Consider the following 17,655-nt stretch of genomic DNA (forward strand, 5'->3'; position numbering starts at 1 on the left):
ATCAAACAAATCAATTACAGAGTAAAAAAAACAAACACAAAAAAAAAAAAAAACAACAGAAAAAAAACCCATAAGACCAGCGGCATGATGGGCAATACAAATGCATTATACCATGACATTCACCTTCCCTGTGTTCATACACACAGACAATTCACACAGGATCCCATGCCACTGGCCCAGGTAAGAGAGGTACCAGAAACTAGATAGACTTCACTGTCACCGTATGACCCTATACATGTACATAAGAGTCATTAAAGGGGGAGTACACCAACATTTCATTTCTAACAGATCAACTGGTCCCAGCAAGTGCAAGAGATTTGTAATTTACTTCTATTAAAAAAATCTCCAGTCTTCCAGTACTTATCAGCTGCTGTATGTCCTGCAGGAAGTGGTGTATTCTTTCCAGTCTGACACAGTGCTCTCGGCTGCTACCTCTGTCCATGTCAGGAACTGTCCAGAGCATCAGCAAATCCTCATAGAAAACCTCTCCTGCTCTGGACAGTTCCTGACATGGACAGAGGTGGCAGCAGAGAGCACTGCGTCAGACTGGAGAAAATACACCACTTCCTGCAGGACATACAGCGGCTGACAAGTACTAGAAGACTGGAGATTATTTTTTTTTATAGAAGTAAATTACAAATCTCTGGCAGCAGTTGATTTAAAAGAAATTTGGAGTGAACAACCCCTTTAAAATGTGCGTAATTTGTTAACTGTCTATAGTGATTAAAAAGTGCAAACATTTGACATTATGAGACTTGTAAATTTGTGTGGAAAAGACGCGCTCAAATAAAAACGTTTTCCACATTGTAAAACTACGAAATTCTTAAAAAAAAAAAAAATTAAATTAAATGGCACAACTTGAGTCAAGGCCACAAATAAACATTAAAAGGTTAAAAGGAAATGAACACAAGATATGGTAAAAGACTTAAAGCGAATCTGTCACCTGGAAACTGATGTGCTGACAGCGTCCAAACAACACCCATTATTTATTTATTTTTTAAATGGACGATTTTCTAAAATAACAGATATTATTTGGGTGCAAAATAACAGTCGTCAAAAAAACGTCCATCAAACGGCCCCAAAAAAAAAAAAAAAAAAAAAAGACATTGTGTGATCATGGCCTTATAGGTTATGGGGATACACATATTGGTAATCAATTTCCAGGTGATCGTTCACTTTTATAAACAATTTATGGAATGGCGAACCAGGCGGATAATGTGCATAGTGACCACCTGGACGCTCAGGGACAGAGACCACACATATTGTACAGTAAGCCAATGGGCATAGTGGGATGGCATTCTATTTCCATATAGTAGTCCGGACATTTTTAAAATCTGGCAGCCGGCAGGGGGGAAATTTTATCAAGAGTAGGAACTTGCCTTTCCCCGCACCTGTGATGAGCGGTGATGAGCAGTCTCAGGACCCCCGCCAGACGGCATTCTCCCTCCCCATTGTGATGACATCACAACTCGGGGGGGGGGGGATGCTGATGGATTGGCCGCTCAGCCTATTAAGGAGTCACTGACTGGCTGAGAGGATGGACCATTAGCCAGGTTGTGACGTGTATACTCCAGGGGCCCGACGGGGGGTCCCACCACTCACCGTGGGGAGGGGCAAGTTTGGACTCCTGATCAAATTCCCCCCTGACAGATTAAATAAAAAAACGTCCGGAATCCGGAATCCTCCTTTAAAAGTAACCTGACAGACAATGAGGAGACTACACACGGCACAGGAGACTTTGGGCAGCTAGAATAAAAAGAAAGCCAATGTTCTCCAATGCCATTCATCAACATCCAATAGCCGGTGAACGCCATTGACAAAAACCAAACAAAAAAACAGACAAGACAGGAATCAATCCCTTTAAGCTTCTAATAGAAAAGCTTTGTATGATAAAAACCTCTTCAATGGGAAGGAATATGTGCAGCAGTTATGTAACTAACTAAATAGATGAAACAGAAGAACGTCCCGCAGACTCTCCGGCCAGTTACACGACGGCAGACAGAGACTTAAAGGCATCGCAGCCATTACTATCAGCTGCTCCCCTGTGGATAGAAAAATAATTATAATGAACAATGTGAACAGAACCTGAGGAAGGTGGCAGATATTACTAAGGAAATCATCACTCTGGACCACACTTTCTGTAACATGTATATACACACGCACACACATTATATATATATATATACACAGTATATATACATACACATACATATATATATATATATATATATATATATATATATATATATATATATATATATATATATATATATACAGTGGTACATTGGTTTAAGAGTAACTTGGATTAAGAGCACTTTGCAACAAGAGCTCAGTGTCACAAAATTGTGACTTGGTGTAAGAGCTCCCTGTACTGGGTGGGAGGGGGGGCGGGGTATGGTGTGCATAGTGGGGTCTACAGCACAGTACTCTGACCCACTGACTGGCCACCATTAGTCAGACCTGTGCCTGGCTCCCCGTTGTTGGAGTTTGGTGGTGTTTTCCTCATTATTCCCTTGGTGGAGTTCGGGAGTGGCTGCGGTTCACAGGTTTATACTTTTCATGCTATTTCGAGAGTTGTGCCTCCTGCTCAGCACAACTCTATTAGTACTCTGACCCAGGAAGTCTCCCTCACCTTCCAAATCATAGCAGATCCACTTCAGGCTGGGGCTTACATCAGGGGACAGGACTGTGGAGGTAATCTCTCCATAGCTGTACCTCTCTCCCCAGACCAGAGAGTGCTTCCATACTGTGCCCACATCTGCCCTGCTCATTCCTTCATGCTCCCTGCAGTCTGTCAGGCTTTTTGTTTCCCATCCTCTCCATTCCTGCTATAATGTGCCTGCACTCACACTCAGCCATTCACACTGCTGTATAGCGAAGTCTCTGTCACTGTCCTCCTGCACAGCACTGGGATTCTCACTTGCTGATTGGTCCATGCTGAGCACACACCCCTTCCCCATTGCTGTCATGTGATCACACAGACCTCTCACAGCAGCCCTGCTTCTCTATTCTAGCCTGATGTACTACACTACTGCATTATGGGGATCTGTAGCTCCATCCTGTATCTACAAGCTGCTGCTGTTCAGGTTTGTGCAGTTACTATACATTATACACCACATGCTGCTATACTGTACAGTAACTTATATATCACATATCCAGCTGCTGTGTTATCAGGGTTATACAGTTACTATACATTATATACCACATGCTGCTATACTGTACAGTAACTTATATATCACATATCCAGCTGCTGTGTTATCAGGGTTATGCCCTTACTATATTATACTCCACATGCTGATTGCTATACGGTACAGTAACTTATATACCACATATCCAGCTGCTGTGTTATCAGGGTTATGCCCTTACTATATTATACTCCACATGCTGATTGCTATACGGTACAGTAACTTATATATCACATATCCAGCTGCTGTGTTATCAGGGTTATACAGTTACTATACATTATACACCACATGCTGCTATACTGTACAGTAACTTATATATCACATATCCAGCTGCTGTGTTATCAGGGTTATACAGTTGCTATACATTATGCTCCACATGCTGATTGCTATACTGTACAGTAACTTATATATCACATATCCAGCTGCTGTGTTATCAGGTTTATGCAGTTACTATACATTATACACCACATGCTGATTGCTATACTGTACAGTAACTTATATATCACATATCCAGCTGCTGTGTTATCAGGTTTATGCAGTTACTATACATTATATACCACATGCTGATTGCTATACTGTACAGTAACTTATATATCACATATCCAGCTGCTGTGTTATCAGGGTTATACAGTTACTATACATTATATACCACATGCTGATTGCTATACTGTACAGTAACTTACATATCACATATCCAGCTGCTGTGTTATCAGGGTTATACAGTTACTATACATTATATACCACATGCTGATTGCTATACTGTACAGTAACTTATATATCACATATCCAGCTGCAGTGTTATCAGGGTTATACAGTTACTATACATTATACACCACATGCTGATTGCTATACTGTACAGTAACTTATATATCACATATCCAGCTGCTGTGTTATCAGGGTTATACAGTTACTATACATTATATACCACATGCTGATTGCTATACTGTACAGTAACTTATAATATCACATATCCAGCTGTTTCTCATTGGTTGTTTCACATGATACTCAGAATAATAAATCATTATTTTTTGGGTGGGGAACCAATTGTTTGCATTTCAGTGATTTGATTTCTTATGGGAAAATTTGCCTTGGTTTAAAAGCGGATTTGGATTACAAGCGCGGTCCCAGAACGAATTATGCTCGTAATCCAAGGCACCACTGTGTATGTGCAATATAATATATATATGAGAGCGAGAGCGAGAGCGAGAGAGAGAGAGCGAGAAGCACAGCAATGAAGATATAGGTGCCAGCGGTCAGGGTCCTTACTTCAGACCGCCTTCATATATTTGCAGAGAATCCACAGCACACAAGATAGTCGTGAGGAAAACGTTGTGATTTATTTAATTCATAAGTGCAGCAATCCAACAGGCGCAACGTTTCGGTGATATCACATCACCATTTCACGCTTGAAAATGGTGATGTGGTATCACCGAAACATTGCGCCTGTTGGATTGCTGCACTTATGAATTAAATAAATCACAACGTTTTCCTCACGACTATCTTGTGTGCTGTGGATTCTCTGCATACATAATATTTATATATATATATATATATATATATATACACACACACATACACACACTTAAGTAGACTTGTTTTCCTCACAGTGATCAGAGTGATGTTACCTGTAAGATACAATCACTGCATAATACTCACATGTAAGCGGCTTCCAGAGAACGCTGTGCGGTTAAGAAAAGAAAAACGAGATGTTATTTTAAAAGGCAAACATTGGTTTATACAGCCTATATACCCTCTATATGAACTGTGCCATTTTATTAGGAGGTTCTCACGCCTATACTGTACACCTTTAGGCCTCATGCATGGTCTGTATATACAGATGGTGTGCAATAGAATGGGTTATCGGAACTCCAGTCATCATGTATTACGATGCCAGGACGCAACTGTTTACATCTTCCCAGCACGGTACTGACACAGCAACACAGCTGTCATGAGTGTATGGAGAGCATTTAAAAGGCGAGGTCCCTGGCTGTGCCGGCACACAGATGCCACAGATTCTGGCCCAGGTACGCTGCAGCAGATTATAATATGGGATTTCCAGACGGCCGCCTAGACCACCCATACTATAATCTTCTAATCTGCACGCAGTTCTAAGGGTATGGGCACACTGAGGAAAATGCCTCAGTGTCCCACAGTGTCTCTATGGGAGGGCCCGCACGCCTTTGTTTCTTTCGCTCTCCACTCAAAGAATTGACATGTCAATTCTTTGGGCGGAGAGTGGTGGCGTGCGAGCCCTCCCATAGAGGCACTGTGGGACACTGAGGTTGGCGGGATTCTGCAGCGGAGGGCTCTGAGCGTGTGTTTGTGTGTTTCTACCCCAAGAATGGAATCATACTGGTGAGTGTGTGAGGTGAGTAGAGGGGGGGTTATGGAGTGCTGCTCTCTTGGAGGCTGTACTTCTGAGATGGGACTAGGGCAGAAGGGAAGCAATGGAAGTAGGGATGGTCCGAACAGAGTTCGTACGAACGCGAACCATCCGCAATGATTACCGCTGTCTGCCCACTCCATGCAGCGGGCGGATCGCCTGGAAAACTGGGATACAGCCATAGGCTGTATCCCAGTTTTCCAGGCGGTCCTCCCGCTGTATCCGCCCGCTGCACGGAGCGGGCAGACAGCGGTAATCCGATGCCAAGCGTTCGGGTTCAGCCGAACCCGAACCACGGCGGGTTCGGACCATCCCTAACTGGAAGCACTGGATAACCGCTTTATTAGCAGACAACATTACGACCCACTGCACTCCTCAGCTAAAACGAAGAGTACTAAAAATTCAGAAGTGGATGAAGCCTGACGGCAGATAAGTGGAGTAAGTTACGCACCTGTTTTAGAGGGCGATCAGATCCCTCCGGAGCCATTCTGAATCTTTCCGCCCCTACTGGATCCAGTGGGCGACTCCCCACACTGTAGTTCCGTGGCCGCCTGATGGTGTCCAAGCTGGACAGAGGAGTGAAACTGTTCCGCCTCATTCGCATAGGTGTGTGGTTCGCATCAAATGTGCCCTGAAGGGATTGGGAAGATTGTAAAAAAAAATGATATTAGCGGAAGGAATGATTTATTAGCATCAAACCGCTTCTACATCACATAGGCCAAAGCTATGAAGCAAGCCTCCCTATGGGTGAGAGCTAACTGGTATAGATTGGCTGGTCACTCAGGTCTCTTATATAACTAAACCATATGCAGAAAGCCATTTATGTACTGGGCACAGGTTTTTGTTTCTAAAGGGGTAGCTCACAAAAAAAAATAAAAAATCTTTCAAATCAAGTGGTGCCAGAGATTTATTTACTTCTATTAAAAAATCTCCAGTCTTTCAGTACTTATCAGCTGCTGTATGTCCTGCAGGAAGTGGTGTATTCTCTCCAATCTGACAGTGCTCTCTGCTGCCACCTCTGTCCATGTCAGGAACTGTCCAGAACAGGAGAGGTTTTCTATGGGGATTTGCTACTATTTTTGGTGAACCCCCCCTTTAAACGGAAAGGTATAGCAAGAGGACTCTAACCTGCTGTTATGTTTGTAAATGCACATAATTCATGAATCAGCGACACGGCAGAGCGCCGCCTCTATATAAGAAGGGATGGGCCGTATCAGTGCACTCCTGCCCCCCGTGCACCAAGCCGCCTCGTTTACAAATCGATTGAAGAGAAGATTTAGTGAAAGCGGTGCTGAGGATTAAGGTAAGAAAATGACTTGTGTCCTCAGCCTCCTGTACGTTATAGGGACATATCGGCAGGTTAGATGCTTATACCCAGGTGGGAGACTATCCCCAGGTTATAAGCACCTAGCTTGCTGACATGTCCCTATAGCGTACAGGAGGCTGAGGATGCAAGGCATTTTCTTACCTTAATCCTCAGCTCCGTTTCAGGATATCTGTGAGTTAATTTATATGCTAATGAGGTGTTTTTGTGCACTGGGGGCGGAGCCTGTGCTTCATATTACTTACTTCTGGCTTCTCTCGGTGTGTGTCCACCGCATCCACATTTAACTTCAGCATTTCAACTTTACAGCCTGCAAGGAAAAACAGAGTCAATCTAAAGCCAACAGATGACCAGATATAGGAGGAGACTACAGTAATACAATGGTGTGGAGAAACCCCCTGGGAGGCATGAGGAGGGCAGGGCTGATGGATGGAAGGGAAGAAAGGAAAGAAAGGAAGGCTCCATGCACAAAGCCTACAATGAATTTCCAAATCCATACACCCCCCCCCCCCCCCCCAACACTGACAGGGAGCGATTGGGTCGGCCAAAACAGACAATAACTGACCACTTACCATAAGCCACAGGCGTCAGCTTCAGGACTGTGTGCAGCGGGCAGCGGAGGTACGGCAAGTCATCTGGAACAACAGAGAGGCCGGTTAGCAGTGAACTTTACTGCTGCAGAAACTATACATGTAAATGGCTTTCTTTATGTCAAAATACAAATAGTAACGGCCAAACACCATTAACGGACACTAATGTACCAAATCTATTCAATAGCAAAACAATCTATGGAGCCGCCTGGACACCAACTGGTCGCCTTGTGATCAAGGGAAATTTTCTAGATGTGTCCAATGCAAGTAAACAAGGTTAATAGCAGTCAAGATAATTAAAGGGGTACTCCAGCTGATGTAAAGGAAAAAAAGAAATTCACCTGATGTCAGAAAGTTATACAGATTTGTTATTTACTTCCATTAAAAAAATCTCCAGTCTTCCCGTACTTATCAGCCGCTGTATGTCCTGCAGGATGTGGTGTATTCTTTCGAGTCTGACACAGTGCTCTCTGCTGCCACCTCTGTCCATGTCAGGAACTGTCCCCAGCAGGATTTGCTGGTGCTCTGGACAGTTCCTGACATGGACAGAGGTGGCAGCAGAGAGCACCGTGTCAGACTGAAGAGAATACACCACTTTCTGCAGGACATACTGCAGCTGCTAAGTACTGGAAGACTGGAGATTTTTTAATAGAAGTAAAATACAAAATCTATATAACTTTCTGACACCATTTCATTTCAAAGAAATAAAAAATTGCTGGCGTTCCACTTTATTATCTATAAAACTATGACTAGATATCAGATCCTAAACACCGTCTAGGTAAGGCTTGGCAGTATTCTGGACAGCACAGGGTCAGTATTTTTTGGAAAAAAACAGGAACAGGTCCAAAACACCAAGATACCAAGTCTAAAACTGGGGTGGCTCAGTATGGGAGGCGCACATGTGGAGGTGCACCGGCTGAGGAAAATCCGGGAGATTCAGCCACTGATGGGCACGCAGGTATACTATGGTGTCACAGATAACAGGAGTCATAGTGGCCAATCTGACTTTATCCAGATAATGTGTCAGTGAGTTAGTGAATGAGTTCCTTCTGAGGCTGGGTTCATGCGCACTGGTTTTGGCTACAACTATTGACCAGATAGTGTGAAGGTGACCATAAAGGTAATGTTATTTTGGGTAAAAACATTGTAATCCTTAAAATGGCTTCAGCCTTATATGTCAGATGAATGCTGGCAGCACGCCTATGAGCACAGAACCTTGAACTTAAATTGCAGCCACACTACAGACGCAAGAAAGAGACACTATTATATAAATAATTTATGGTAAACAACACGTTGTACCATGACTGCTTGACTGCGCAGGACAGGAAACTGCTGACCATCTATGGATTGACCTATCAGAATGGGATATGAATTTGTCTTGTGACTTGAAACCCCGCCTGTATTGAAAGTTTATGTATTTCATGTGAAACCAAATAAAGCGTGAGTGTGCACTCCAAACCCAGCTGAGAGAAGATGTTATACCGTCTTTTTGCCTGGTGTCACGTCCTCCTCAGCTTACTTCATTTGGACAGGGATACTCACTTGCGAATAAGGCAGATAAAAAGCAAATCTCGCCTTGAGGCTGGGTTCACACTATATTTCAGTCAGTATTGTGGTCCTCATATTGCAACCAAAACCAGGAGTGAATTAAAAACACAGAAAGGATCTGTCCACACAATGGTGAAATTGAGTTGATGGCCGCCATATAACAGTAAATAACGGCCATTATTTCAATACAACAGCAGTTGTTTTAAAATAACAGCAAATATTTGCCATTACATGGCGGCCATCAACTCAATTTCAACATTGTGTGAACAGATCCTTTCTGTGTTTTTAATCCACTCCTGGTTTTGGTTGCAATACTGACTGAAATATACTGACTGAAATATACGTAGTGTGAACCCAGCCTCCCATACTGGACCTGATGTAGAGAAAACGTTGTCTGCATAAAGTCCACTGATTTGCTACTATGGCTCCTATCACCCTTGATGCCATTGTATACCTTCGTGCTGACCAGTGCCTCCTGGATCTTCCTCAGCTGGAGGACCTCCACTTGTGCATATCCCTTCAGCCTCCCATACTAAGCCTCCCCAGTTCTACACCTGGTATCTAGCTAGTATCTCATTTAAAGGGAACCAGTTGGAACGCCTGTACTGATATGGTTTCCAGTTGCACAGTATAGATCTAGTGTGCAGCTCACTGGGCGACCCAGATGCATCTGCGGTGGTAGTTTTACGTCGCGGGATAACGATGTTTTATTTCAGAGCGTTAGAGGGGCGGCAACTAGTCATCTGGGTGGGGAGCGACCCGTGACTAGTCCCAGCCCTCTGCCTGTCAGCGCACAGTGCGGGGATGATTGACAGATGGAGACACCCCTCAGTGACCTCTCTGTTTTCCCCCCATGTAAAGCTACGGCTGCAGGTGTGGCTGGTATATGCTCAGCAAGCTGCACTGTACATATATACTCTGCTGATCGGTTCCCTTTTTTTTTTTTTCAATCAAATCTTTATTGAAAAAAAAAAAAAAGTTTTTTAAACAATTTATCCCAAAGTACAAGCAAACCCCCCTAGAGGGCATACCCTCTCTACCCATGCCCACCCACCAAGCCGATCAGTTCCCTTTAAATGTATTAATCCTTTGCCGCTGGTTATTTATAAGCCTCGGTTAGTAGCTTTATTTCAGTACCTGCACTTTTATCCAGGAAGTAGGCCAGAAGACACCGCATGACGGCCTGGTGGCAAATAACAAGAATATTCCCCTGACGTTCCAACTCCATGATGACAGGCTCCAGACGCTGAACAAGATCTTGATAGGACTAGACAGGACAATAGAATGTATCACAATGCAAGTACGCTTCCAAGTCAGCTGACTCTCCAACTCTAACGGTACTATTAAACGAAGCAATTTTTCGACGATCGATGATTAACGATAAACGATCTCAAACGACGGCTATGGCGAACGACCTGGAATCGTTCACGCTAATATACGGAACAATGACCGTTACTTATGATCGTTCTTGCGGTCGTCTTGTTGTTGCTATTGCGTTCTTTGCTACTTCAAACGACTGAACAGCGTCTTATTCAATGTGAACAATCAACAATAATAATAGGTCCAAATTACAGTTACACCCAGGTCCTTGTGCCTTAAAGGGGTACTTTAGTTATTATTTTTTTCCTCTTCAAATCAACAGGTGCCAATAGGTTATACAGATTCGTAATTTACTTCTATTTAAAAATCTCCAGTCTTCCTGCAGGAGGTGGTGTATTCTCTCCAGTCTGACACAGCGCTCTCTGCTGCCACCTTTGTCCTTGTCAGGAACTGCCCAGAGGAGAGGTTTTCTATGGGGATTTGCTACTATTTTCGGTGAACAACCGCTTTAGACGGAAAGTTATAGCAAGAAGACTCTAACATGCAGTTATGTTTGTAAAAGCACGTAATTCACTGCCATGAATCAGCCACACGGCAGAGTGCCGCCTCTATATAAGAAGGGACAGTTCCTGACATGGACAGAGGTGGCAGCAGAGAGCACAGTGTCAGACTGGAGAGAATACACAACTTTTTGCAGGACATACAGCAGCTATAAGTACTGGAAGACTGGAGATTTTTTTAAATAGAAGCAATTTACAAATTTATATCACTTATTAACAATGTTGATCTGAAAAGAAAAAATATTCACCGGAGTTCCCCGTTAAGGAAGATTATATGATATTGCAGTGTCCCAGTACAGTAAAAGGTTCTATATATTATAGTACTGGGTTAAAGGGTTAATGGCCACTGCAAAGAGCTCAGCTTATGTTGCACCCCCCACTGTTCAAGTTTGGTATTATTCTCTGTGTTCCTCATATTCTCTTATGTACATTGATTTGCACATGTTTCCATGTCACATGGTGTGGTGATGCAAACAGCCTAGTATCACATGACTTTCCCCGGGTGCCATAGTAACTCCAATAGCAGTCGAGCTTTTGGCTGGGGGCAGTTGGTCACTCCCCTTCTAGTGGTTGTTCTCCCTCTACCTTCAAGAGGGAAGGACGTGTTCTCTGCTGCTCCTCAGGGAGAAGGCCGCAACCTAGTGTGATCCTCTCCACTACCTCAGAGACAGATTCCGCTGCAGTCCAAACCAGTCTCATCCTCAAGATTCTTCCTTCTACTTCCGATCTGGGTATATCCACAAGTCGCTACCGTTCATCGCTAACAGCAAGTATTCTCTTCAGTCTCATTCTACCCAGCATCATTCCCAGGGAACTACTACCCTCATCCTCCGTTAAGATTCCTCTCACCCAAAGTGACACTATCACACTACGGCCTATTGCAACATCACCCATCTGCTCAGTTATACTCAAGTCTGCTTATCACTGGTTACATCCAGAGACTCCCGTTGTTTCTGAACCGTCACACAGACATCATAGGGCACATCATAGAAGCATCATACAGACATGTCATGGAGACGTCATACATAAAGAACGGAAGAACAAGCCAGGAGAAGACCACTAAGACCTCTAAGCACAGTCCTCTCCCAGCTCTGAGCGGGACTTATAATGGAGCCCGGGGAGAGGATGTGCTGCAGTGTGCTCCTTTCCCCACTTGGACCCATCAAAACTTTTGGCATGGTCTGTATGACTTTTTTGTAGCGACAGTGACACTTTAAAGTGAAACTGTCCCCCCCCCCTTACCTATTATACAATTAAAGTGACACTGCCCCCCCATACCTATTATACAATTAAAGTGACACCGTCCCCCCTTACCTATTATACAATTAAAGTGACACTGTCCCCCCTTACCTATTATACAATTAAAGTGACACTGCCTCCCCCTTACCTATTATACAATTAAAGTGACACTGTCCCCCCCCCCTTACCTATTATACAATTAAAGTGACACTGTCTCCCCCTTACCTATTATACAATTAAAGTGACACTGTCCCCCCCCCCCTTACCTATTATACAATTAAAGTGACACTGTCCCCCCCTTACCTATTATACAATTAAGTGACACTGCCCCCCCCCCCCTTTTTGCATTATTACTTCTCTACACAGGTGTAAAGGGTAAATTTAGCAGTTTTCAAACTTTATTTTGTATCATAAGTCATGGTGCTTGCTACAGTAAGAAGTGATTATTTATCATTTGTGGATTGTGCTACCTGGGTGGGGCTTCTCGACTGAAGCGCTACTTAGCTCCACCTGCATCACCACCGTAGGCACGCCCCTCTGTGACGCCACTGACGCAAAGGCATTGGTATGAGCCGACCTAGAGGGGGTGGGGCCTAAACCTTTAGGCCGGGCAGTTCCAATGGCCATTAAGAAGACGGGGCCTAGACAATGATCACGTCACAGAGGAGCAGGTTGTGGGCGGGGCTAAGTGGCGCTTTGGCCGAGAAGCCCCGCCCAGGTGTCACAATCCGCAGATGATAAATAATCACTTTTTACTGGAAAAAGCACCATGACGTATGATATAAAATAAGGTATGAAAACTGCTGAATTTACCCTTTACACCTGTCAGAAAGCAAGAAGAGGGGGACAGTGTCACTTTAAGCTTAAAAAAAAAAAATCAAATTGGGATTGCTAAAGCTCACCTCTCCTCCAGGGTAGCGGTAGAGATATTTATCCTGATCCCTCATAGAGAACTCCTCTGGGTATTTTTCTTCAATCTCCTTATAAGTCATCTCCTCACACACTCCCTAAGACAGAAACAAGAAAACATTAGAGTCCCAAAGGTGCACATCGTCAGCGCTGGGATGTTACATATTATAGATCGCCACATCATATCCACAAATGAATAGATCCCCCCTCCCCTTTCAGTCAATGTTGTGGTTACACAGGCCACCAGAAAAAGGGTCAGTCTTAGGGCTATTACACGGAACGATAATCGGCCGCATTGGCCCAATCCGGCCGATTGTTGCTTCATGTAATAGGCAACGATCAGCCGGCTGATCGTTGATTTAGGTTTGGACCAATAGTCGCCGGGCACTAACCACGCATGCTATGCGTAATAGCGACACGTGGCCGGCGATTTGCCAACAGTATACATTACCTATCCATGCTCCAGGGCTCCTCTGGCGGCCTGCTTCTTCCCAGGTCCTGCACGCTACGGCCTGTCTCAGCTGACAGGCTGCTCAGCCAATCACTGGAGCTGCAGCACGCGGGACCAGGGAGGAAGCAGGCCCCAAGAGGAGCCCTGGCTCTTGTTTACAGTTATGATCAGACCCCAATCAGCCCAAGTAATAGTACCCTTACAAATGCATTAGATAAAGCATTAGGGCCCTAAAACATGGAGCAATTATCTGCTGAATCAGGTCAATTCGGGCAAATATGGCCCTGTGTAATAAAGAGGAGCTGATCGTTGTCTTTCAGCAAGTTTAAAAATTGCCTGATGAAAGTATATAGAAAATAATACTTACCGGTCCACACTCCCTCGGTGTCCTCCTGGCTTATTTCTGTGTTCCTCACCCACCGCTGACAGCCTGCTCAGGCAATCACAGACCAACCCGGGAAAGCACTATGGCCAGTGATTGGCTGATTGGCCTGTCACTGCAGAGACTAGTTCAGGAGTGTCAGTGATGGCTGCAGTGAGCGTGCAGGCAGGCAGGAGGACACCAAGGAGTCTGGAGAGGTAAGTATAACTTTATTATTTTCTATAAACGCTGGAAAACCAGCAAGCACTGACAGCTTTATTTCACAATGCTGATCTCCTGGGAGGAACCATTTTAATCATTTCATTTTGAAGTAAGGTCAAAGATCTGCTTCACCCCAGGGCTCACACAGTACAACCGGAAATAGTTAAAAACTCGCAGGATAAGATGCTATTAATAAGAGAGCCCTGAAGTAAATGTTGCATCCATTGTATTCATCTAAAGCCTAGCACATGGAGCCGGCCGGATCTCAGCTGTATCACATGGGGAGCGTGAAAAGGGGCCGTCCAAGACAAAGACAACGCCTTTCGGTAATTGTATATATTATGTATATAGAATTACTATATACTGTAAAGTGAAAGCAATGCTGATTCTGGCTATTCTGAGCAGTGCACAGTGTGCCGGTCACTGACTTACAGCATCAATCTCATTGAGGATTTTCCATTGTTCATAAGCCACACCAAGAGCCTCCGCTGTTTGGATTGTTCTCTTCAGCTGACTGGTCCAAACCTTGAGATCCACAATTTCCTGCTCCTCAATAAACTTCCGGAGTGCCTGGGCAAACTACACAAAAAAAAATAAAGAAAATGAGCAAGATGTACACATCCGACAAGGTTCCTTTAGCAACCACTATAAGAGCCTTTTCACACTACAGAATCGACGCTCGGAACCCCTGCCAGCGGACTCTGCGCCGAAGGAGGAGACCACCAAGAAATCCTTTATACAGTAAGATAGGAGATATCCAGCATATAAGCTGAAGAATGGCGATGAGAACTCCTCATATGGAGGGGAGGACAGTATTACTTTCATTTTACACACATCGGACTGTTCTGAGGATTTCTTATTTGCAGACTTTAAAAAGGGAATTTTGAGGTTAGCGGTGTACTGCAGACATACGTACTTGCTTTCCTCGTGCCGAGAGGCCAGAGTCTCCTCCAATCCTTCCAGCTAGATTACATTCACTTTCACCATGGCGGCACAGGTAGATGGTCCGAGGCTGCACATGAATGTTCATGAGGTAATAGACTATTTTGCTCTGTATATAATCCTGCACCTTGTTTACCAGGAATCTCTGCCCGACATTGATAACTTTTATAAGAGAATGGTCTCTGGGAGGGGGAGAACAAGAAAGGTTTATAGAGTAAGAAAAAGTGCCAAGATATAGTACAAATGATAGAAGGCTTGTCACACAGAAACAGTCACACACACACACACAAACAGAGTCACACACTGACACACACACACAAAGTGTCACACAGAAACAGAGTCACACACTGACACACACACAAAGTGTCACACACAGAATTATAGCTAGGTATGGGATTTTCCATCCTGGTGTTCACACTGCAAATTTTTCATGCAGAATGTTCTGTCGTGGAGTCGCTTTTCGTTCAAAGAATTGACACGGTCAATTCTTTTGGAAGATTCCGCTATTTAAATCCCATAGAAGTCAATGGGGCTTGAATTTTGTTAGCATACAGCTTGATTTCCATCAGAACTGAAGGAGAGGAAATTCCAAGCAGAAAACTTTGCTCTTCAATTCTTCACCTATTCCTCAGTGTGAACATACCCTGACATGTCAAATCTGCAAGTAATATCCTGCGGACATGTCAGAAACGTCTCTAACAAGCACTACAGGCACCCTCATAGCCTACCATTTTGCTGGGAAGGAAAGCTCCTCCAAACTCCGGCAGGTAGACAGTCTGCTCCTAAAGCGAGCCGTGTACGGAACTATCAGAGACGCCACAGACTGCAGCATCAGTGTATTACAATGCAGTCTATGGAGCCTCCTGCAGTTCCGTACACGGCTTGCTTTTAGAAGCGGACTGTGTACCTGCCGGAGCCATGGCGCTTACTCCACGCTGGAGATCAGAGCCGTGGAGATGAAGCGGAAAGTTCTGTATCATTAGATATAATTAGATGTAGAGAGCAGCGCAGGGCACCACTCATTAGAAGGGGCGGATCGGTGCACTGAGGGCAGGACCCACGTCTCCAGTGCACCCTAAGGCTATATTCACATAGCGTATGACACGGAACGGCCGGTCTTTGAAAAGATCTTGTCAGCTGCAGGGTTCTGATGCGGGCGCATCTGTGCGTGCCCGCATCAGAACTCTCCACTGCACACTGTGTGCACTGACGTGGTTTTCTGCAGCTGCTATTCACTGAATAGCGGCTGCAGAAAACTGACATGTCAATTGTTTGCGGTGCCGCTAGAGATCCCAGCCAGAGCGTATACTATGTGTATATGCTCCAGCCGGGATCCCATAGAAGAATAGGCAACGTATCTTTTTGCAAAAAGTACGGCCTTTGTTGCCGATTTCAACAACGGCCGTACTTTTACGAAAAGAGTTGTTGTGTGAGCATAGCCTAAGGCCTCATTAGAATATTAAATAAACAGCTTATATCCTGAATACAGTGCCGAGGATGGAGGTAAGAAGACTCCCTTCATCCTCAACCCCCTGTGCACAATAGGCAGAAGATACTTCTAATCTGCTGATAGTTTCCCTTTAAGTTTTTTCTTTGCTGTCGTCGTAGTTAGCCAGAAATCTGGAAAGAGATCACAGATTCAGCAATTCTGCCTTTATACTAATATTTAACTTTCTATTACCCTTGTACCTGTTTCTAGGCAATGTGCAAGCTGTTTTATAGTAGCTTCTCACAGCCTTGTATCTGCTCTCGGATGAGCTATAAAATATGTGAGCAGTATACTGCAGACTACACGTAACTGCAGAGGTTCCTTCCCAAAGATAGATCCTAGAAACAGAAAGTATAGGACTGGCTTACTTGTCATAGTCGTCTGGGTCCAGAGGCTCATAGGTGACCTTATAGCATTCAATCCTCTTCAGGAAGTCGTCCATGACGTTCTCTCGGTTTCTTTCAGGGTAGTCAGGGCTGGACACTTTCACCTCCTGCAATAAAGCCCAGAATTGTTATAAGTTCATACAAATAATGTTTCCTAGGGGTCGGAAAGTGGGGGAAGGGGGCCAGACTGCTTATTTACACACATTACAAAGTTATACAACTTTGTAATGTGTGTTAAATAAGCTAAAAAAAAATTTCCGTGGGAGTTATCCTTTAAGGGGCCAGGTGACCGGTCCTCTATAATATCCAGGGGTAATTCCCACAGAAACCTGGGAGTCATCCGTAGAGGTCACACAGCACTTTCCATTTCCTTCAGCATTTTATAAGAAACTGAAGAAACTAGAGAAAGCTGGTCTCAGCTACTCAGAACTCCTCGCTCTTCTAAGAAGGTGACCTTCAGGGACGGCTTTATGCCAACAACATGCAAAGTGTTACTGACACTCTCACAGTCTTATACACTCACCATGATATTAGCCGCAATCACCTCCGGATCATCACACTCCGACTCCACAAAAAAGACCTGATTAACAGAAAGAAAAGAGATGTTTATAGGACAGATCCGCAGCTTGTGTGTGTGGGAAGAGTTTCTAGTTCTGACTGATGAAGAATACAGAAGTGTGACTGAGGCTACCATCACAATACAAGAGATTCTACAGTCTCTGAGCCTGTATATGTGTATAAATGCG

General features: G+C 44.2%; 2 protein-coding genes across 4 annotated transcripts in view; both read right to left on the minus strand.

Moving 5' to 3' along the window:
• Positions 1 to 17,655, minus strand: part of LOC138767691 (complement decay-accelerating factor transmembrane isoform-like) — a 176,460-nt gene that overhangs the window by 75,506 nt on the left and 83,299 nt on the right. The gene's annotated exons all lie outside the window — the stretch shown is intronic.
• PFKFB2 (6-phosphofructo-2-kinase/fructose-2,6-biphosphatase 2) overlaps positions 588 to 17,655 on the minus strand; it is a 33,717-nt gene continuing 16,649 nt past the window's right edge. The window contains exons 7-17 of the mRNA XM_069946125.1: positions 17,433 to 17,489; positions 16,892 to 17,016; positions 15,009 to 15,216; positions 14,525 to 14,671; positions 13,052 to 13,156; positions 10,168 to 10,297; positions 7,465 to 7,527; positions 7,138 to 7,202; positions 6,020 to 6,199; positions 4,842 to 4,864; positions 588 to 2,042 (exon numbers count right to left, since the gene is read on the minus strand). Of these exons, the coding sequence (XP_069802226.1) occupies positions 1,985 to 2,042; positions 4,842 to 4,864; positions 6,020 to 6,199; positions 7,138 to 7,202; positions 7,465 to 7,527; positions 10,168 to 10,297; positions 13,052 to 13,156; positions 14,525 to 14,671; positions 15,009 to 15,216; positions 16,892 to 17,016; positions 17,433 to 17,489 (1,161 nt within the window). The 3' untranslated portion in view covers positions 588 to 1,984. The remainder of the gene's footprint in view (positions 2,043 to 4,841; positions 4,865 to 6,019; positions 6,200 to 7,137; positions 7,203 to 7,464; positions 7,528 to 10,167; positions 10,298 to 13,051; positions 13,157 to 14,524; positions 14,672 to 15,008; positions 15,217 to 16,891; positions 17,017 to 17,432; positions 17,490 to 17,655) is intronic.

The sequence above is a fragment of the Dendropsophus ebraccatus genome, chromosome 11 (assembly GCF_027789765.1).
Source record: "Dendropsophus ebraccatus isolate aDenEbr1 chromosome 11, aDenEbr1.pat, whole genome shotgun sequence".
Classification (NCBI taxonomy): Eukaryota; Metazoa; Chordata; class Amphibia; order Anura; family Hylidae; genus Dendropsophus; species Dendropsophus ebraccatus.